The 22,671-nt window shown below is 34.6% G+C and overlaps 1 protein-coding gene across 2 annotated transcripts; it reads left to right on the forward strand.

Moving 5' to 3' along the window:
* Positions 1–58: 58 nt before the first annotated feature.
* Positions 59–19,631, forward strand: AP5M1 (adaptor related protein complex 5 subunit mu 1). Of its 2 annotated transcripts, XM_059182180.1 has the most exons (9): positions 59–198; positions 380–507; positions 5,643–6,288; positions 10,613–10,840; positions 12,398–12,537; positions 13,400–13,485; positions 13,572–13,690; positions 16,544–16,640; positions 19,527–19,625. In XM_059182180.1, the coding sequence occupies exons 2-9, from the start codon at positions 434–436 to the stop codon at positions 19,607–19,609; spliced, it is 1,473 nt and encodes a 490-aa protein (XP_059038163.1). In that variant the 5' UTR covers positions 59–198; positions 380–433; the 3' UTR covers positions 19,610–19,625. The 2 variants fall into 2 exon arrangements, with proteins under 2 accessions (XP_059038163.1, XP_059038164.1); XM_059182181.1 differs by lacking the exons at positions 59–198; positions 16,544–16,640 and having other exon boundaries at positions 240–507; positions 19,527–19,631.
* The last annotated feature ends 3,040 nt before the right edge of the window (positions 19,632–22,671 follow it).

The raw sequence follows: 22,671 nt of genomic DNA on the forward strand, positions 1-22,671 counted from the left end.
GCCGGAAGTGGAGCTGCGCGCGCCGGTTTGGCTGGCGGGAGGGGCCGGAGAGGGAACCCTGCAGACGGCGAACGGCAGAGACACTCGTCGCTGGGGCGAGTGAGGAAGCATGATCCTTGCGGGCCACCGTCCCGGAAGTGGACCTTAGAGGAAGAGAGTGCTGGGGTTCCTGGGGAGGATAGATTTTCGGCATTCTAGGTGAGGATTCACAGAAGTGTTGTGGCAGGTGTTGACAGGAGGGACTCCGAGGTTTTAGTCACTTCACCAGAAGGAGCCAGCGTCTCTGCTGAGCCCAACCTGTTTGTGGTGGGGCAGAAAGTGGCCTCGGGTCTTCTGGTAGGAGCCCATCAGAAAGCCGGTCCGTGTCCTTTTTCCATAGCGACTTTAGGGACGTGGCGACTTTAGGGATGAGCTGATGCTTTAGTGGCTTGTCATGGCCCAGCGGGCAGTGTGGCTCATAAGCCACGAGCCGGGAACTCCTCTTTGTGGCACCGTCAGATTCTCCAGGTAAATGCAGCTTGAATTCTCAGGGGTGATGGATCGGAGGGATGGATGATGTACTGTACTTTTGGGATGTGTCTTTGTCCGCGGCCTTGGTCAACTTACTTAATTTCTGTTTTATCTTTTAATTGGAAGTTTTAACACCACTACGTAATAGTATTTTGAGAATTAAGTGTGTTGTTTAGCACATTTAAGTATTATGAGTTTTTCAATATTACCATTACTATATCTTAAAATTAACTTAACCTGGGGCACCTGGGTGGCTCAGTTGTTAAGTGTCTGCCTTTGGCTCAAGTCATGATCCCATTGTCCTGGGATCGAGCTCCACATCAGGCTCCCTGCTCAGTGGGAAACCTGCTTCTCCATCTCCCACTCCCCTTCCTCTCCCACTCCCACTCTCTCTCTCTCTCGGTCAAATAGATAAATAAATCTTTAAAAAAAAAAAAAAAAAGATTAACTTCACCTGCTTAGGGTTGAGATGGAGATGACCAAAGGCAAGAAAAGGAAACTAACTTACTGAGCGCTAAGCATGTTTCATATTTTTCTACTTTCGTTAATAAAGATCACTCAAGGACATTTTAGCTCATTCTTCCGGAAAATCTGGGCTGATCAATAAAAGACTATTATTTTCATATTATGTTTCATTCTTAGAACTTGCAAATGGGTTACTTTAAAGTTCCTAATTGAAGAAAATTGGAAAAGTACAAAAAATAAAATCGTATTCATTTCTTCTTAAATGGTGTAAACTGACCTGGCTCCACTTTTAGAATTTGCCACATTCTATCAAAATAGCTCTGTGATGAGAATTATACAGTAACTCATTGTAAAATGTAAGTGGCAGTTCTGTAATCTGTATCACCTTTTATTCTTAGTGGCTATTGACAGTTCTTTCTTGCCAACATATTTATTCTTCCCTGAGGAAAGCTCTGTAGGGAGGTAGCAGAGCTTTGCATTGAGACTGAGGCAGATAAAGATGAGTGTGATTTTAAAGGAAACTGGTTGGTGGTGTGGGTATGAAAGATTACCTCTTCACAACCCAAACATTCTTTTTGTTTGTTTGTTTGTTTGTTTGTTTTTTGTTACTGAGGGTATCAGAATTAAAGTTTACCATTTTCTCCTGAATACCTGGCTTGCTTTGTTGTTGTTGTATCTCAAGTAAGGAAGGAGTTTAATAATACTTAGTATGTTTCAGCAACCTCATTGGTTCATCCAAAGTGCTTATATTCCTTTGAGTATCTTTATTTCTGCCATTCTTCTTCTCATAGGTGACTCTTGGGTATTTTTTGCTATCCCTTTATTTGTGTTTGCCTATGCATTTTTCAAATTACACAATTAAGTGTGCTATAGACTTCATTTTCTTATATTTGCCAGACTTCTCAGCACTATTTTTTTTTAATCTTTAAAAAGATTTTATTTATTTATTTATTTGTCAGAGAGAGAGAGAGAGAGAGCGAGCGCATACAAGCAGGCAGAGTGGCAGGCATACATAGGTGGAGAGAGAGCAGGCTCCCTCCCAAGCAAGAAGCCCGATGCGGGACTCGATCCCAGGACTCTGGGATCATGACCTGTCCTGAAGGCAGGGGATTAACCAATTGAGCCACCCAGGTGTCCCCTCAGCACTATTTTAAAGAAATACCCATATTACTTTGTGTTCATCCAGAGCAGCACTGTCCAATAGAATTTTCTGCAATGAAAGACATGAGAAATGTTCTAAATCTATGCCGTTAATATTGTAGCCACTAGCTACATGTAGCTATTGTGCTTTTGAAATTTGACTCTTACAACTGAGGAACTCAATTTTGTTTAATTTTAAGTTTAAATAATCACATGTGGCTAGTGGCTCCTATTTTGGACAATGCAGGTCTAGTCCATTGCTCTGTTGTACTCTATGGTTTAATCCTCCATGTTTTACCTGTACTCTTCCCCTAGTGATGATAATCCCAGGTTGCCTCCAACTCAGCCATCAGAACGGTGATGTAGTAGGCAGCCTCAAAAGGCTAATAGGACCTATCTATGCTGATTTTGACTAAATATTGCCAAGTAATTATCTCTTCAGAATACTTTCTCTAATCTACACTCTTCTCATCAGCAGTAAGCAAAAGTTCCTATATCTCCATTCATTCTTTCCTAACCTTTATTCTAGTTTTTGTCAATATTGCTCTAAAGGAGATCTTATTTTCATTTGCATTTCTCTGTGTAGCTGTGATTGTTAGCCCTTTGGATTTCCTCTTGTGTGGATTGCTTGGACATTTCCTTGTCCATTTTATCTTTGTGGGTTGCTATTAGTCTGTTTGTTTTCATGTTAATTTTCTCCTGACATTAATTTGTGTGTATTCTTCTGTATTCGTTGTATATTCTTGATACCACACCTTTGTCATTTTTAGGTACTACAGATATTTTCTCTCATTTTGTCACTTTCAACTTTATGTATCACTTGATTAAACAGAAACCACTAATTTTATTACAGTCAAAGTTATTAGTACTTTGGGAGTTTTCTTGAAGTCATTCTCTATCCTTATTTTCCAAAGATATCTTGTTAATATTATTTTCTTCTATCATTTTATCTGTCCTGTTTAGGTTGTCTTTATTCCATCTTCAGGCGTGGTATTAATAGAGGGATCCATTTTTCCCTATAGGGTGGGCCAATTTTCCTGTATGTTTAATTTATTTTTTCATTATATATATATTTTTCATTGATTTGTGGGGCTATTGAGAGGTGATTACGTTTCTCTTATAAATACTGGTCTGTTCCAGTTCTATTACTTTATTTCCTCTTCTTGGACCAGTACCATACTGTATTTATATCTATGGCTTTGTAACTTATCTTAATATCTTGCAGAGATAAGATTTTTTTTTACTGCTTATAAAAATAAGTTCCTTGGGCGCCTGGGTGGCTCAGTGGGTTAAGCCACTGCCTTCGGCTCAGGTCATGGTCTCAGGGTCCTGGGATCGAGTCCCGCATCGGGCTCTCTGCTCGGCAGGGAGCCTGCTTCCCTCTCTCTCTCTGCCTGCCTCTCCATCTACTTGTGATTTCTCTCTGTCAAATAAATAAATAAAATCTTAAAAAAAAAAAAAAAATAAGTTCCTTGAAGAACTCATTGTTGTTTTCATTTTTTTTTTTTTTTCTCATTGTACTCAGGGTATTTCAGAAGAAAAGTTCAGATATGTCTGGGTGGGCTTTTCAGCATCTCTGTGGAGGGAGCAAGTTGGGTTCAAATAACTCATCTGTCATTTTTTAATTCTGTATCATTAAAGAAATTAGTTTTGTTATTTTTCATTTTGTGGCCTCTTGGGCCTGGTGTAAGAGCTAAACATACATACTATGGCATATTATCCACATATATGCCAAAGGTTAATGGCCATCACTTAAGAGTTTTAAAAGTCGATGGTCTGTCTGTATGCAATTACATTCCCAAAACAAAACTTGGTTTAGATTCTGATTTAGAAGTTTGCTGTCCAGATGTATGGGAATAGTGTCTTAAGTATGGCTTAGATTGTTATTGTACCCCATAATTGTAGGGCCCAAAATTTGAGTCCTATTTTAGAAAAGGTCTAGAATAAATTTGAAATGGTAGGTTGAGTTATTCAACAAAATATTTATTAGCACATACCAGGGTATTGTGTACATTCCCAGATTAACTTCTTATCTTTACATCCAACATTGAAATTCTTACACTTAAGAAGGACTTTAATTATCCTCCAGATAACCAAAGGATAAGACACTGGGCTAGAGCTTAGTCCAAAGTTCTCAACTATTATCCAGAGACCCAGAGAAAGAAATGGCATGGCATTCAACTGCTAAGCCATTACTGGAGGGTAGCTAATTCTTTTCTTTTGTCAATCAAGAAGTACATCAGAATGTAAGTGAGTGAAGTTTACTAATATACAGATAAGTTGGATACATTCCTATTTTTCTTTTTAAAAATTATTAGTAAATATCAATATCTAATTAGGGGTATTAGTGAAAAAAAATATGTTAACCAGGTGTGTTTTGATTTTTGGTGGGAATTGCTGATGTATTCTTTAGACACCCCCTTTATTTTACAAATAAGAAAATAGACTTAGGGAAGTTAGGTGACTTACATAGAAGTTAATAGCCTATAACTAACTTTGTTCTGGACATGAGAGTAGAGCAAAAAGGAATAGGAAAAAATACATCTTTTTTTTTAAACTAAGAAAATGTGATGTAACATTTTATAAATGAAGCATCTTCTAGTCTTTTTCCCCAAAAAAGGATAAATTAGTAACTTACTGTTCAGTCTAAGATGTGCAAACCATAAAAGATTATTCAGATTTTATTTTTATTACCTCTTTCAGGGCCATAGAGATAAACATTTTTATTGCTAAAATATTCTTACATTTTAAGGAGTTGGCAAGAAGACCTAGGATATTTGTTATTCACTATTAATTGAGTAGAATAGAACATTCCTTTTACATTTGCATCATCTCAACTAATGAATCCGAAATTACGGCAGATTAAATTGAACCACTTCTTTTGATTCTCCTCTACTAAGATGGAATCAGGGGGTGGGGAGGGAGTTCTTAGAGATGCTTGAAAAGTCCAAGTATACATTCCTGGCCTACCAAGCAGGAATCTGAGTGGCCAAGAAACTGGAATTTTGAATTAGAACCATGTGTTCTACCTATTTATTTGTTTGTTTGTTTTTTTAGATTCTTTAAAATTTATTTATCACAGAGATAGCGAGAGAGGGAACACAAGCACAGGGGAGCAGGAGAGGAAGAAGCAGGCTCCCCACTGAGCAAGGGATCCCAGAACACTGGGATCATGACCTGAGCCAAAGGCAGACACCTAACAACTGAGACACTCAGCTACCCTGTGTGCTCTACCTATTTAAAAAATTAACTAAATTAGGCTATTTTCAGTAATAAATAATGACATTATAATTTCATATAATATACCAAGTATACAACAGTTAGTTACTTCAGTAGAAAATTTAATATGTGATAAGGTTTTTTGGTTGTGGTTTTTATGGGTATATGTGTTTGTTACTGTGTGTTTTGTTGTTATTACTCTTAGCCTTGTATTTTGGGTTTGTTTTTATTTGGGGGCTTTGGGGGGTTTTTCTGTTTTTATTTTCCTTGGAAGAACCATTTATAATATTTTTGTTTCCATAATTCAGACGGTATCCAACTGTTGAAAAACGAGCCAGAGTCTTCAATGGAACAAGTTATGTGCCTATTCCTGAAGATGGTCCCTTTCTTAAAGCACTGCTTTTTGAACTTAGATTATTGGATGATAATAAGGACTTTGTAGAAAGTCGTGATAGCTGTTCACACATCAATAAAACATCTGTCTATGGACTCGTAATAGGAGGTGGAGAACTCTGGCCAGTTGTTGCTTTTCTGAAGAATAACATGATATATGCTTGTGTTCCACTAGTTGAACAAACTTTATCCCCTCATCCACCATTAATTAGCATTAGTGGAATTTCACAAAGCTTTGAACTTCTTTTTGGGATACAGGATTTTCTTTTCTTGGGTCAAAAAAATGACACTGAGTTAAATACAAAATTGAACCAACTACCTGATTTGTTTCTACAAGCTTGTCCATTTGGAACTTTGTTAGACGCCAACTTACAGAATTCATTGGACAGTATTAATTTTGCTTCTGTGCCACATCCACAAAAACAGCCAGCCTGGAGAGTTGGAACATACAAAGGAAAACCACAAGTTTCTATTTCTATCACTGAAAAGGTAAAATCCATGCAATATGATAAACAGGATATAGCAGATACATGGCAAGTTGTTGGAGCTGTCACTTGCAAGGTGAGATTTTCTCTGACACTTGTTTTATCATACCATTCAACACCAGTGAAGAAAAGTAAAATTTTCTAACTTTATTTTACATTGTTATATGACATTATTGATTTTTATCATAAATAGCAATCATTAAATATGTGAAATATTGGAATATTACCTTTTTGCATTCATTATGAATTGAATTTCTTTTAATATTTTTATTTATTTGAGAGAGAGAAAGTGCACAAGCCAGAGGGAGAGGGAGAAGCAGACTCCCCACTGAGCAGGAAGCCTGATGTGGGCCTGCATCTCAAGACCCCAGGACCATGACCTGAGCCAAAGACAGATGCCCAACCGAGTCCCTTCTTATGATTTACATTAGCTATATATGGCTGCATACTGAATTGTCCCATTATCCCCACAATAAACATTTATTATCCTCATAGGAACATCTAGTGTAGAGTCTACCATGAGATCACAGTCAAGATTGCAGCTGGAGCTATAGTCACCTGCCGGTTTGATTGGGGCTGGAAAATCTACTTGCAAGGTGGCTCACTCACATGGGTAGCAAGTTGGTGCTGGTTGTTGGTGGGAGGAGTCCGTTCTTTTCCATATGGACTTCTCAATAGAAGAATATATTAAAGAATATATTTAAGAATATCCTCACAACTTGGTGACTGGCTTCCTATAGATCAAATGATGAAAGAGAAAGAAAGAGAAAGCACATAATAGAAGCTGTTCTTTTTATTACCTCAGCTAAGGTCAGATGGTACCACTTTCACCACTTTTTGTTCCAAAGAATCAGGTCACTAAGTCCACTCCACATTCAAGGGGACTAGAATTAGGCTTCACCTTTTGAAAAGAGTAATGTCAAAAGAATTTGTGAAAATATTTTAAAACTATCATACCTATTTTCCATTTTTTCCAAAAGGATGAAATTGACAAATCTTTGTTTTAATATCTAAAACCATTTTGAAGGGCTCTTATATTATTTAAACATATTTATAGGTTAATATAGGGTTCTCTGGTTTCAGGATAGAAAAATAGGAAATGACAATAGGAGTAACAATATAATTAGTAGTGAAGAGTGCCATTTTGAATAATAATTGAAAATTAAACCTCTCTATAATTTCTACTATATAGCAATAATATTCTTAAATGTTTTTCTTTTTCTGATATCCTTTATTCTCTGCACTTAGGAAAATATACTTTTTTAAAAAGATTTCATTTATTTATTTGATACAGAGGGAGTACAAGGTGGGGGAGCAGCAGGAGAGGGAGAGGGAAGAAGCAGGATCCCGCTGAGCAAGTGGGGCTCCATCCCAAGACCCTGGGATCATGACCTGAACCAAAGGCAGTCACTTAACTGACTGAGCCACCCAGGTGCCCCTGAATATAAACTTTTTAATCAAGCTTAATGTAGAGGGACTATGTACAAATGCTATAGGTAAAAGTAGATTTCAAGAACAGAAAATAGAACAGTCCTGGCAGACAAATTGGATCTTTTCCTCTTTAACCTTAAAGTAACACAAGAGTTTATGTGTCTGTTTTAAACTCACTTCTATCATGATCAAAAATACATTCCAGTTATTAATGTGTTAAAAATAACTATTATGAATGATGGGGCACCTGGGTGGCTCAGTCAGTTAAGTGTTCAACTCTTAATTTTGTGCCAGGTCATGATCTTAGGATTGTGAAATTGAGGCCCATGTCAGGCTCTGCACCAGGCATGGAGCCTGCTTAAGATTCTCTCTCCCCCTCATCTGTCCTCCCCCCAATAAAAAATAAGAATTATTATAAATGGCTCTATGTCATGGCTTATGTCATTCATAAAACTTGAAATAGCTGAATTCTTCTTTCTTGTAAGTCGTGAAATAAAAGGAAAATTCACCATTTTTGTTTTTTCATTTTGTGGCAATGAATAGGGAATATGTTATATATAATTTGCTATTAACTGGTATTAAATATGTCAGCTCATTGATAGGCTGACCCTAGTTTATTGCTAAGAATTTTGGATTAGTTTCTATATAAATCATCATGATGGAGAACTTTCTTCTTTAAAAAACTTTCTTCTAAAAATAAAAAGAATGGGGGTATACCATCATCCATGCACTAAATGTTTCTTAAGGCGTTTATGTAAATAGTACATCTGTTAGCCAAACATTTTTAAAAAAATTCTTCAGGAGCTTAGTATTTAAAGTTTTATTATGAGCCCTAGTATAAATGGAAATAATTATCTTCATTTAATCTTAGTCCTAGTAGAAAACCTGGTGAACCAAAAGCCACTGGACTGAAGTTCTAGTCCTCACTCCACCACTAATTCTTTGATGTCCTTGGAAGAGTCATAATATTTACAGTCTTTTCTCATTTTTAAAATCAGTTAATTTCCTAGGTCCCTTCTGTTTTTGTAATACCTAGTTAAAATTGAGATTTACATATGCCAAATTGGTTTAAATGGTAGTACCCACATTTCTCAAGAATGACGGTCCTCATTCTATAGTAAATGACTGATGATCTGTATTTTAAATGACTAGCCAGCAGATAAACCATTGGTGGTTTCTGTAATGGCTGTAATTTTCCAAACCCTCTAAGAATATTAGACTGATTTAATAAGTATAAAATGAATATTTAAATATTGTAATAATACTTACTATTGATATTTGCTCACTTTATTATCTCCATAAATACCTGTCAAAAAACAGAACTTTTTTTTTGTTCTTTCTAGTTCACATATAGAGTGAAGTAGCAGATGGTTTAAAACTCAAAACACTAAAATATTTTTAAGGTTTGTGGTAAGGTGTATTGGACATCTTTATTTTCAAATGTGATAGACATTTTGTAACTGTTACCAAAAAATCTTTATGAGGTACTAATACCTGGTACTGTTCATAATGCCTGCTGGCTAAGTGTTTACACTGTATAGCAGATATATTCTTGAATTCACACATATGTCAAGTGATAGATAAAACATGAGCAAAACATGTCACATTAGGAAAACAGAGGTAGGGTCCACAATTAGAAAAAGATGCCCATTCAGTAAACATTTTTTTGAATGTCTCTTGTACATAACAATGTGCTAGGCACTAGAAATACAAAGAAAAATATAAGTTCTTGCTTTCAAAGAACTTAAAGTTTCAAGAGGGAAACAAACAGGACACCGACAAATACCTGTAGGGGGTGGGCAGTTACTACATGATGTGGACTGTGTATGTGATAGTAGAACTAGCTGCTTGCATTTGGAGCTAAACATTATACCTGCTAAGTTCTATTAACTCTTAAAATATTTGTTTTGATCTACCAAACAAAACATATCAATAAACTTTTTATGGCCCTTTTGACTAGTTTCAATTGGATGCTTTTAATAGAGGTTCATGGTTAATTACCATGTAATTACACAATGTATGTAATTACACAATGATACACAAGTAAGGTGTATCATTCTGGTTGGGTCAGAAAAAGAGCCATTACAAGGTTTATGGGACTAATGATATTTAATATAGGATTTAGGGCTTACTAAAAATAACAATTAATTTAAAACTTTATGAAAGTATGAAATAATTTTGAATTTTTTGAGGCTCATATCAGGTGTAAGAGGAGTTGAGAGAATAAAAATTCTGATCTTCTAGCTGCAGCCTCCCAGAAATAATTGCTAATGACTTTAGTCTGGAGAAGCCAGAATTCACAGATAAGTCTGAGATGCCACCATGTCTATCTGTTACAGCCTCAAAGCAGAAATTCATGGAAATTTCTGAAAAGTACTGTACCTGGCCACCACATCCTTAAAGCAGGAGCAGAGAGTTCTGTGAAGCTGTCATATCCAACTTCCATAACCTTCCAAAAATATTAGCTTCCCAATTGCAGGGTAGAAAATTATTAAAGAGGTAGATGGGAGCCAAGCAATGAAAGGCTTAAAAGTAATGCAAAACTGAGGGGGAACCATTGAAAGATCTTGAGCATGGATACAATATATTTAGAATTCTGTTTTGTTAGGGTAGCTCCAGGAGATGGATTGATTAGAGGAGAACAAATCTAGATACATTTGGAGGGCTGTGACAGGAATTGTAGGGGCCTGTACCAGTGTGTTTGCAATAGAAATGAAGAGATGTCAGTGGATTTAAAATAGTTTTTTAAGGATTTAGATACAAGCAGAGGGCTCTAGGAAGTTTCTCCTCATTCCTGTTGGTGTCTGAAAGTATAATAGAACCACTGCCTGAAAACAGAAAGTAAGAACAATACCTTAAAAGAAAAATGATTTAAGTTGTGGGAAATGACTCAGATAAATTTATAAAAGCCTCACAGAGGATGCATGCCTCTAAGATCTTGGTAATATCTGTTTCTGTTTCTGTTACAGTGTGATTTAGAAGGAAACATGCCAAATGTTACCATCAGCTTGAGTCTCCCCACCAATGGGTCTCCACTTCAAGATATTCTCGTTCATCCTTGTGTGACTTCTCTTGACTCTGCCATTCTGACTTCTAGTAGCATTGATACAATGGATGATTCTGCATTTAGTGGACCTTACAAATTTCCATTCACTCCTCCTTTAGAGTCATTCAACTTATGCTACTATACTTCACAGGTAAATAACCTTGGAAATGTTGAGACTTTACTAATCTTTGTGTTTATGAATTCTGTTGTGAGCAAATTGTTCATACTTTTGGCCCACATGAGAACTTTTCATTATTTACCAGATAGTAATTGTTGAATGAAGATGAAGATTCAGGTCTTTCAATAAGATGCCTCTTCTCTCTGGTGTCTGGTGTCTCTAATAGCACTGAATGATTTTCAAAGTCATGGGATCTTTTTTTTTTTTTTCAATGTTCCCTAATAAAGACTCCATGGTCCCACAGTAGATCCTGGTATAATTTAGTCATGGTTTGAATTATGAACATAAAAGTCCTGTAATCCTAGGCAATTGGGGTTATAAACGCATAATATTATTTACAGATACTGTGTGTTGAATAACTTTTGTGTCAGACATTGTCCTAGGCACTTTACATGTGATTTCTCCAGTACTTTGAAAACCCTTAATATGGGTATTACTTGCCCCATTCTACAGATGAGGAAAGTCTCAGAGAAGTTAAATAACAACCCAAGGTCTTATAACTGAAAAGTAACAGTCTAGATTTAAACCCAGATTTTCTTCTTCTTTTTTTTTTTAAGATCTTATTTATTTATTTGAGAGAGACACAGCGAGAGAAGGAACACAAGCGGGGGAGTGGGAGAGGGAGAAGCAGGCTTCCCACTGAGCAGGGAGCCCGATGCAGGGCTCGATCCCAGGACCCTGGGATTGTGACCTGAGCCGAAGGCAGCCACTTAGCGACTGAGCCACCCAGGTGCCCCTAAACCCAGATTTTCCACACTCTAAAACCCAACCTTTTTGTTATACTATTTGTTTTTTGTCCTGATTATGAGTCAATAGTTTGAAAAACCTACTCATGCTAGCTTACATAAAGGGAATTTATTTTGATAATGTAAGAGGCAGTCTGTGTTATTCAAGGATAAAAAGAAAATCAAAATTAAAATCACTCTGTACTCAATGTTTGTACTGTCTTTCCCATCTCTGCTATTCAGTTTTCTCTTCCAACTGGCTTTCTCTGCTTCCACATGACCTATAACTCTGAAACCTTACTCTACATAAGTAGAGTCTATTTATTACTTCAAATGTACCAGAAAGAGTGATTGGCTTACTTCAGCCTACAGACAGTGTCTCCTTCAATCAGTTACTGATAACCAGTTGAGTAAGCTACTGTTAAGCTAGGAGGTGGGGGAGTCACAGATAAACATAGGGAACTATGAGCAGCAGGCACTGTGAGCAGGGCATCAGGAAACAATATGTCTAGTGCACATCTTATGTTGCATGTCATAGAGAATCTGGAGGATGGGAACCTAAATGAGCAAGCGAGGAAAACAATGTATTGCAAACCTTTGTAAGGCACCTTTCTTATCTCTGGAAACAGAGAAGGAAAAATCCTTGCCCTTAGAACAATAATGGCTCTCTCATCTATTACCAAAAAAGTGTGGAGTAATTTATACATAATAACTACATTACTGCAAGGCCTTTTTCTCAGTCATCATTGGTATTTTAAACCCATTAACCTGAGAATTATACAAAAATTTGTTTGTTTGTTTCCAGGTCCCAGTCCCACCAATTTTGGGTTTTTATCAAATGAAAGAGGAAGAAATACAAGTAAAAATAACAGTTAACTTAAAACTTCATGAAAGTGTGAAAAATAATTTTGAATTCTGTGAAGCTCATATACCTTTTTATAATAGGTAGGAATAAAACAACGTGATGCCATGATTTCTGCCTTTCTTAGTACATTCCCATTGCCCTACAAAATTATTTATCTTTGTCTTTTTACCTTATTTTTAAGATCTAAAAACTTTATTTTACTCAAATGAATGCTGATTCTGAACCAAAATTCAGTCATAAAAGTAATCTGTTACCTTTAAACGTATCTTTATTTTTCTAGTTAAACTTACTAGTAAATACGGGAGGGAATATGATATAATGATGATGAGTAACAGACCTGTACCTGAAACCAGTAATACATTATATGTTAATTAATTGAATTTAAATTTTATAAATGTTAGTAAATATATAAACTTACTAGTAAATACAAATTTAAGCCAATGTAGCTTCTTCAGGGATTATTTCACTGCTGGCTTTATATCTAGCAATTTCTAGGTACTATTTACATATAAGACAAAGCCAACTATCAGCTTCCTGGTGAATTAAGCCAAAGATAACAAGATTTTTTTCCTCTATAGTTCTGCTTTTAAATTTGTTCTACAGCATAGGATGTTCTTTTCATAGGATGCCTAAAGATAGAGTAAAATAATAGTTTTAACATTACGTCAATCCATATGACTGTTAGGGCTGTATTAAGACATTCTATATAATTTTATAGTTGTCTTTAGAATTAATAATGTCTATCATCACCAAAAACTTTTATTGTTTCTGTTGTTTTTTTGTGATTTTTGTTATTTATTCTACTTTATTCTGCAAACTTGAATATAAATCTGCTTTTATTTTGTCCTTCTATTAAGTAATACTAGCTACATTTAACTTAGATCTCTTAAAACTCTTTTATGATCATTTTTTCTTTCTGTTGTGTCCTTTTCTTTTTTAAAGAGGTCCAATCACACATGTGGAATGCAAAGTTAGTTTTGGCCAACTTGAAGTATTTCGAGAGAAAAGCTTATTGGTCTGGATTATTGGTGAGCTTTTATTAATTTTTTTTTCATCCATCTGTTGTAGAATCTACTTACTTTAGAATAGTTAACTGGTGCATTTGTGTTTTTAGGACAGAAGTTCCCCAAATCAATGGAAATTAGTCTTTCTGGAACTGTAACTTTTGGAGCCAAGAGTCAGGAGAAGCAGCCATTTGATGAGATTTGCATTGGAGGTACAGCATATTTAAAGGTAAATACATTTATGTGGCTCACTACAGTAGAAACCCTTCCCTTGTTTTTAAATTGCATATATCTAACTGATTTTTATTGTTTTCTAGCTATTTTTTGTGGGGGAACTTCTTGTCTGTGCTAAGTCTTTTTTCAGATTTTTGTAAGATTTCCTTTTGTTTAGTATTAGTCACTTTCTACTTCACTTAATACTTAAAAAATTTTTAAGGTGAAACAGTTAAGTATAACCTTAACACATCGCAGTAATGAAGTTGTTTCCCAGCCCTTAGTTATCACATTCAAGATTCGTATGTAAAAAATATAAGATGTAGCCCTTGCCCTCCAGAAATTTTCCCCTGATGCATGTCAGTAATTGATCAGTGCTAACCGCTTTTGGTATTTGAAGGAAACTGAGCATTTCTGTCCAAAGTGGTCAAGGAAAGCTTTGCAATAGAGATGGAGTTTAAGCAAAACTCTGAGGCCCATATAAGCATGAAAATGAAACTTTGATGATTGACCAACATTTATATAGGTAAATAAGTGACTTAATCAAAGGAATGAAGGATGACAAGGCACACCTAGGATCCAGTGCTAGAAATAGTAGTAACACATCAATTTAAATAAGTATTTAGGTCTAGACTGTAGCTTTGGAAGGTCTGCATTCCGACTTTTATTCCTTTGTTAGAAAATGTTTATAGTTTTTTGAGTATGGGAGTGGTCTTTCAGAAAACAATACTTTATGAAGATCAATCTGGAATGGATGTGAGAAGGAAGGTGAGTAGGAAAAAAAAATAGTAAAACTTGTTTCCTGATGAAAGGTGTTAAGTTAATGACTCTGAGTGTCAGAGAAAGAAAGACTGCTAGAGAAGCTATGATAAAGGTAAAGCATTGATCACTAATTAAATATAGAAACAAAAAATAGTTTTATGTCCAAGATTTAAAAACATTTAAAAAAATATAGCTTAAGTCATACTTGAAGCTCCAAGAGGGTAGAGACCATATGAATGTCATTCATTCGTTGTTTTTGTCACCAGTATCTAGTTCATTTCCTACCACAAATATTTGATGAAGGGTGAATATACTTAGAAAAAGTACTAATATGGAGAAAGTTGGGAGGAAGTGAGCTACATATCATGTATGCTGATGATAGCTGGACACAATGTAAGTGTCCAATTAGTAGCTGAAAACCTAGAGTTCAATTTTCAGGAGGAAATTCAATAGTGTATAAGGATTTAGGGGTTACCTGTGGAGAAAAAATAGTGGAGGCAGTGAAAATGAGTAAGATCCAAAAAAAAAGAAAACAAGTAGCTGATTTAGAAGACCCATTGAGAGGAATTGAAGGGGTGATCAGAAGAGTAGCAGGAAAATCCAAATAGAATGGTAGAGAAATCAGAAAGATTGAAATCTATTTGATAAAAAAAATTAGAGGAAATGGTAATGAAGTCAGAAGTATACTAGTGATATTCATTTGTTCTATCTTGGCTTCAGCTATATCCACAAGCTTTGTTTCAAGGATTATTATAAAAATTCCTACTTTCAGATATTTTTTAGAAAAAATGTGGGATGTTACTACACTCTGGGTCTTGCAGAGGTAGGGATTATGACTTTTTTTTATTAATTTTTATCACCTACTCAGTTATAATCTCATTGCAAGCATGTAATACATATTTGTGTTCACTGAATAGATTTATTTTTATAATATTTAGTTATATGGAAATCAATCTTCTTATAACTTCCAGAATCCAGAATTATATCAAACAAGCAAGCTAAAGCCCTTTATAATTAGAGATAATATGAGCTGCAATAGGAAAAAAGTTGCTTAGAAGATCGGAAAATTTATATTCTATGTATGTGGCAATCAAAAAGAGATTTGGCAATCAAAAGGAGAAAGTTTGGCAATCAAAAGGAGAAAGTTAGGAAATGGGAGAAATTTGCAGGGATGAGAGATGGAAGAAGAAATGCAGAAAAGAAAAAAAAAAGAAGCAGAAAAGATTGCAAGATATTGCAAAATCAGGAGCTTCTAGCAGCAAATATGAGGACAGCAAAAGGAGACTGGAGCTCCCTCGATAAGACATAGACCTTTGATAGTTCATGTGACTATCACTATGACTTAGGCACCCCACCACTATGCCTTCAGAGAAAGTACTAACGGCCCTTTCTACAATAATAGTGTAATAACTGGTATTTATACTGATGATGCCACATTATCAATTAAATCCAGAAATATGGATTACATTTTAGAAAGTTTTCATAGGTGAGAGAAAGGATGATTTCTGAGCTTAGTTCTAGAAAAACTGAATTTCAGTTTTCTGGAACATTAAGCAGAACATCTCATTCCCTCCCAACATGAGACAGATTGTTTCAGCTTTAGTAATTGTAATCTTGTGTTTTGCTAGAAAGTGTATAATTTCTGCTTGTAAAGGAATTATGATCTGAAATAGATCACAATCATATAGCCTTAGAATATGCAGAATACCAGATACCCTAAGGGAAGAAACACCAGCTTTTGTTGTCTGTTGAGTCTGAGTTCACATGCCAGCTCTGCTGCTTACATTCTGGAATGGTAATTGCTCCCATCTCTGAACCTCAGTGCCCTCATTTGTAAAATAGGGAAGCTTTGCAACATAGATTAAAGTCCATATTAGTGAAGTATCTGGTGGGCGTTAAGCATTTCATAATGACAGCCTTACAAAGAAATGTTCCTAATGCGAAGGGGGAAAAGTGTATATGTGTATGTATGCACACATGGATACACACATTTTTATTTTGTGAACTACATGAAGTAAATTCGAAAAATTGTGTCAAGGGAAAAAAATGTGGCCATCACTTTTATCAATAATCACCTCAATTTGGTATATTTCTCTTCTTTTTCTAGCTTCACTTTAGGATCTTAGATTATACACTCACTGGTTGTAATGCAGATCAGCATTCAGTTCAAGTTTTTGCATCAGGAAAACCAAAAATAAGTACACGTAAGTTGTACAGATTCAAACTAGCTTGAGAGAATTTAAATGGTGCTATGCAATTATTACCAAAGATAAAATTAAAATGTAACAAAAAGAGATCAGAGAACAATCCCAATTTATAAAAATTCTGACCTGATCCTAGCCTGTGTAACAGTGTGTGTACTTTACATCGCCCTCTACCTTCTCTTGTTTATATAATGGTCTGGGTGAGCAAGGATTGGCATAGAGGTGGGCTTTAGTATAAAGTTGGATTTGTTTTGCTCTGGTTATAATATACTCTTTTATTCAAAAATTGTTCCCAGGGGCTTTGGTATTGGATAGACAAGAGTCTAAGTCTGGCTCAGACAATTTATTAGCTGCATAAATTTGGACAAACTAGTAAACTTCTCAAAGTTTTAGTTTCCTCATCTATAGAATGGAAATAATAGTACTGTTTATCTCGGGATTGTTACAAGATTTAGATAAAATTATATCGACCAAGTGCCTAGCATGATGCTTAGCGTGTAGCATGGTTTCAATAAATGTTAGATGTGATTATTATTTAAAATTTTATTTACTTATTTTTTTAAATTTTCATTTATTTATTTATTTATTCGTCAGAGAGAGAGAGAGTATGCACAAACAGCATAGTGGAAGGCAGAGGCAGAGAGAGAAGCAGGCTCCCTGCTGAGCAAGGAGCCCGATATGGGACTTGATCCTAGGATGCCGGGCTCATGACCTGAGCTGAAGGCAGCGGCTTAACTGACTGAGCCACCCAGGTGTCCCTATTATTTAAAATTTTAAATATTTTTAGCAAATGCTATAGTCAATGAGCATTATTTTTTTTTTACAAGTAGGAGGGCAATAGAAAGAAGGTTTCCAGCCTTCAGTGAGTTCATTGGTTATAAGTAAACATATACACTGTACATGAAAACACAGGGAGATAAGAAGCAATTTATAAATGAATTCAGAATTATTTAATTCAGATCAAATACTTACAGTATCACAGAACAGAAGAGTAACTAGGATGAGGTTAAATGTTAGCTAAACATAAGCAGAACTGTTGTTTTATTTATTTAAGTAATATCTGTACCCAATATGGGGCTCAAACTTATGACCCCAAGATCTTCTGAGCCCAGGGACTCCTAGATAAATATTTCTTAAACTAAGGATTAAGATCCCCAAAATAGTTAGGGTAAGACAAGACTTTGTACATGAAAGTTTCAAAAGGATTATAGAACTCAGAACTACAGAATTCTGAGCAATTGCTTTCAAATGGCAATAATAAATTCTGTGTAATCAGAATGAGTCATATTCTTTACCTCCTTAGAATTTCCCTGTTTTCTCATGCATCATTTTTTGGTTGTATTTTAAAGAAATACATATACATGGAAGAGTCTTCACAATGCATTTTTTTTTAAATAAAAGCATGATATAATTATATCAATTTAAACAAACCAGTGGTTTTGTCTAAATGCAAATATTTTGGATTCTATCTATGGGATACTGAAGGCAAACAGGCCAATATTTTAGATTGTCTATGGAAGATATGTTTTCTATTTAGGTAATGTCTAAAATATTTTAAGTATCTTATTAATATTAGCTAAACATATTATAGCAATTCTCAGAAAGCATAATATAGGATGGGGCTATTCAGTAATATACTGGCTTAATGTAAAATATTAGTATATCTTAATATAAATTAATATAAAATATTAATATATTGAATAAAAGAGGTTATTTTATAATGCATAATTATGACCAATCTTTTATTTCCTTCCTCTGTTAGTTTCAGAACCTGATTGCCACTGTGTAACTATATAAGACCTTTCTTTTGACATCATCTTGACAATACTATCTATTTTCAAAATATACAACTTAGTTCTGAAAATATTAATGCCAGTAATATTAATTTAAATAATAATAGCTAACATTTATTGCTTACCATGTGCCAGGCACAGCCTTGTAGCACTCTATGTGAGAATTATTATCTCCATTTTTATAGGTGAGGATGCTGATGGAACAGAGGCATTAGGGTCGTGTAGCTAATAAATGGAGGACTGGAAATCAAACCAAGCAGTCTAGCTCTACAACCTGCCCGCTAATCAGTATGCTGTGTTGCTTTTCAATGTTAACTAGGTTTTCAGACAGAAATTAAATAAATAAATAAATAAATAAGTAGTAATACATTCTACCTCTATCTTTTTCATTATGAAAAAGGACATGAAGAAGAAAGGTAGAAAAGAGAGAATTAGATATTTACTAATGTGTGTAATAAACAGAATTTATATGGGTCTAACTCCAAATGAGCATTATTAGCTCAAATTTACATATCAGAAAACTTTAGTTGAAAGAGGTCGTCATTTGTCCAAAACTACAAAGCTATTAAAACAGAAAGCTTAAATTTGATCAGAACTTTAAGAAATTGTTGAGACAGCTTTTTAAAAGTATTACTAGAAAGTAGGATGTTTATTTCTGTCTCTAAAATTTGGAATGGGCGAAGAACAGCAAGATGAGACTAAGGACCATGGTAAAGAGAGGTCACAGAATTGGAAACCAATAAAAAATTTTAAATTTTTTTGTAGTTGATGTCATGGTCTATAAGAAACAGAATTTGAGGAAACCATGAGAAAAATTGATCAAAGTGGAATAAATGAGGGATATTGGAATAAATTTGGCATAAATAAGCTCAAAGATAGATTTAAATATCTAATAAACCCATATTTTTAAAGTTGTAAAAATTATAATGCCTTGATAAAGTGAAATTAAAGTGAGTATTTCAAACTGTTGCCTTTCTTAAAATAATTGTTTCCCCATTTTTAAAATATCATGACTTTGCTCTTCATTGAATTTTTGTTAAGGTAATACAGTCTTATCATTTGTTTCTTTTTTTTTTTTTTTTTTTTTTCGTAGACCGGAAACTAATTTCTTCTGACTATTATATCTGGAATTCTAAAGCTCCTGCACCAGTAACATATGGATCATTATTATTGTAATTATTTCATATTTAAATGGGATTTTTATAATGGTAACATAACTTCAATTAAATCATTAGTCTTTTATATTTAATGTGTGTGCATATAACCTGTGAGAGAAAAAGAGTCATTGGTTTAATTATAAAATGCTCTTATTTAATATTTTTAGCCTGATATAGTTTAAAGAACATTTTGAAGACTAATGTTGTCAATTTTGTTGCCCTTTTGATTTTACCCGAATATGATTCAAAGCATAAAATAGTAGTGATTCATGTTAGGTTTATTTTAAACTAGTGCTGGATCACCCTACCATATATACTTTCCTGCTCCTGTGGCAGGCATGGCTAATCATTCGTAGCCTTCTTTTTTCATTGTGCCTTCCTGAATATGGGCTCAGGCTCCTTCTCATTGCAGAGCTGCAAACAGCCACTCCTGATGGATTGTAGATAAAAAGATGGATGTGAAAGATAAAAAATCCCACTCTTTCAAAACCTGAGTAGTAAGCTTCTTGTACAGTGTATTGTTATGGAATACCAGAAACGACTGTAAATCTCTTGGGGAAAAAAAATAACCAGTCAACGAAAACAAATGGATATTGTTTAAATAGTAACCTATTCTTAATCAGAGCTATCTTTCTTACTAATAAAGAATCTGAATAATTATATTTAAGGTGTTTGTTTATCTCTGTTCTAGAGTTACTTTTCATAAGTAATCTTATTCATCTGCCACAATAACATTTTGCTCAGGAAGTCAGTAAGCATACTAAGAGGGGTGGGGCACCTTCAGAAAATGAGCATGGTGTTTTGTGATCACTTTATGCCTGCAGCCAAATTTTTTAAAGATAAACTTAGGTATAATACTGTTTTTCATGTTTATTATATGAAAATTATTAATGAACTCAGGTAAAAATTCAAAAGTTGTTCTGTGGGTAGAGAGAATTACTTAATATTATTTCAATGTTGAGTAGCCTATTTCTTTTAAATTTGTCACTCCTGCGTTTTTATTAGCATTCTCTTGATTTCTTCAGGAACCACCCAGTCATAACTTTTTATTTGCTGTCTTTACAAATTATATGTCTTGTTCTGTTTTCAAAGCAGTTCTTTGACAAGTTGAACTTTAAGTGACCATTCATGAAAAGATGAAATCTCAAGATCCTCAAAACTTAATCCATGTCAAGTTTCTTTTTTATGGAACAGAATTAGAAGCAGTATAAAAATATGCATTACAGATTCATATTCAGTTAAATTAGCTCTTGGTTTCTATTTTTTTAATCAGTCTCCTAAGGAAAAGCTTAGAAGAAGCTTCTAACTCCTTGAAGAAGAGCTATGACAGTTTGAAGGGAGAGTGCATATAAATTTAGGATTTTAAATATGATTTTTTAATTAAGGTCAATCTCACTCATTATAAATTCTCATTTTCTGCAAGGCATTATCATGGCGGAATGCTCTGTGTTCAAAATTATCCCAAGTAACAAAGAAAGTAGAATAACTGCCTGACCAGGACTTTAACTTGTTATTCTGGCTTAATCATAGACAATCAGTAGTAAAAACTTTCCTTTTGGAAGAAGAAAAAACCCATTTCGCTTAAGTTATTTGATCTCTCTTAAACTGAAGGAAAGCTTAGCGTTTAACTTATGTTAATATTAATGGAGCCATTTGGACATCTTGATTGTATAAATGTTGAGTGAAGTACACTAAGATAGGCAAGAGGCATTTATCTAGTAAGTACACAGATATTCCGTATAATAATCCCCTAGGGAAAACTTTCTTTATAAGCAATCAGAGAAGCCAGTGAATCTTTGGTTTGACATTTCTAGAAGCCTGAGGAAAATCTAGGGAATACTGGAAAAGTGTAGGGTGAAGGAGAACCTGATGCCATCTGTTGCCATTCCATTCTAACATAACGCTACAGAACTAAAACCAACTCATGTTTTCATCCTGTTGAGATCAGCTGGGCACACTGCGATGCTTTTGATTTTGTCTAGAAACCTGTCACTTCAGGATAATTTCTGAAGACAAAGTCTGTTTCCCGTTTGGTAGGTGACCTGTTTAATGTTTTCCCTGTGTCTGGGAACTCCTTAGTGTAATTAGCGACCTTTGAACTCCACAACTAATCCTGAGCTATTTTGTATTCCTTACTCATCTTTAAGGCTGGACCTTTCTTTTCTTCAGAGTCCGCTGCCACAATTAAAGAAGAAACAGCTGCATTTCAAAGGGATTCCGATTCCAGAAGCTTAATCGTGATTGACATGTTCTTATTCTTAAGCTATAAGACACTCTAAGAGTCCTTTCTTGGGTTAAAACTTCAATCATTTTCTAAAAAATTATCTCACTATGGATTTTATTCATTTTCTTTGATAACTATTCTTTGCATTTTTTAACTTGAAAGATGCTTTGCATTTGCAGTGAATATGAGCATCTACTTCCAGTAAAAGATTTGGATGGTGTCAGACATAACTCTAGATGCAAAATTGCTAAATTCCTTTTTAGTGCCAAAATGTGATTATGAAATTTGATGTCCTATCATAAGGGTAATTATTCTTCAGGAGACCCAAAAGGTACAAGATGTGTTAAATTTCTGAAAATATACTCTAAAAAAAGTAGTTAATGAATTTTATAAAACCCTTCTTCATTTTTTTACTGAACAATATTTTTAAAACTTTTTAAAGCCACCAGTACTCTTACGATGTAAGGTAATACCCTTAGAGGGATGGGCACTTTTTATTTTTCCTTTTTAAATTATTGATTTAAATGTCAGATTTGAATTAAATAGCCTTATTAGGAATTCTTAAGGGAATTATTTGTGTAAAAAGTTTTTTTTATTGTTTTGATTAAACAGTCTGTCTCATAAACTTTTTTTTCCACACCAACTTAGTATTTCTGAGTTAAAATTATTGTGGCTTTTATACACTGTATGATTTAAGGTCTTTCAAAGCACAGTTTTTACACAGTAACAACTAATATTTTTCTTTTATTTTTTACTATAGTATTTCACACTGCTTTACAGACATTCGTAGACTCCTTCCTATACCACCCCTGTGAGGTAGGTAGGTCAAGTTATCATCCAGAGCCTCTGTGGGGACT

This window comes from Mustela lutreola, chromosome 7 (genome assembly GCF_030435805.1).
Source record: "Mustela lutreola isolate mMusLut2 chromosome 7, mMusLut2.pri, whole genome shotgun sequence".
Taxonomy (NCBI): Eukaryota; Metazoa; Chordata; class Mammalia; order Carnivora; family Mustelidae; genus Mustela; species Mustela lutreola.

What these genes read in the sequence shown, in the direction of transcription:
- AP5M1 (XM_059182180.1), top strand. Translation starts at nt 434, where the DNA reads ATGGCCCAGCGGGCAGTGTGGCTCATAAGCCACGAGCCGGGAACTCCT. An exon ending in GAGGTACAGCATATTTAAAG is followed by an intron (nt 13,691 to 16,543) that starts GTAAATACATTT and finishes TTCTTTTTCTAG; the next exon opens with CTTCACTTTAGGATCTTAGA. An exon ending in AAAACCAAAAATAAGTACAC is followed by an intron (nt 16,641 to 19,526) that starts GTAAGTTGTACA and finishes TTTTTTTCGTAG; the next exon opens with ACCGGAAACTAATTTCTTCT.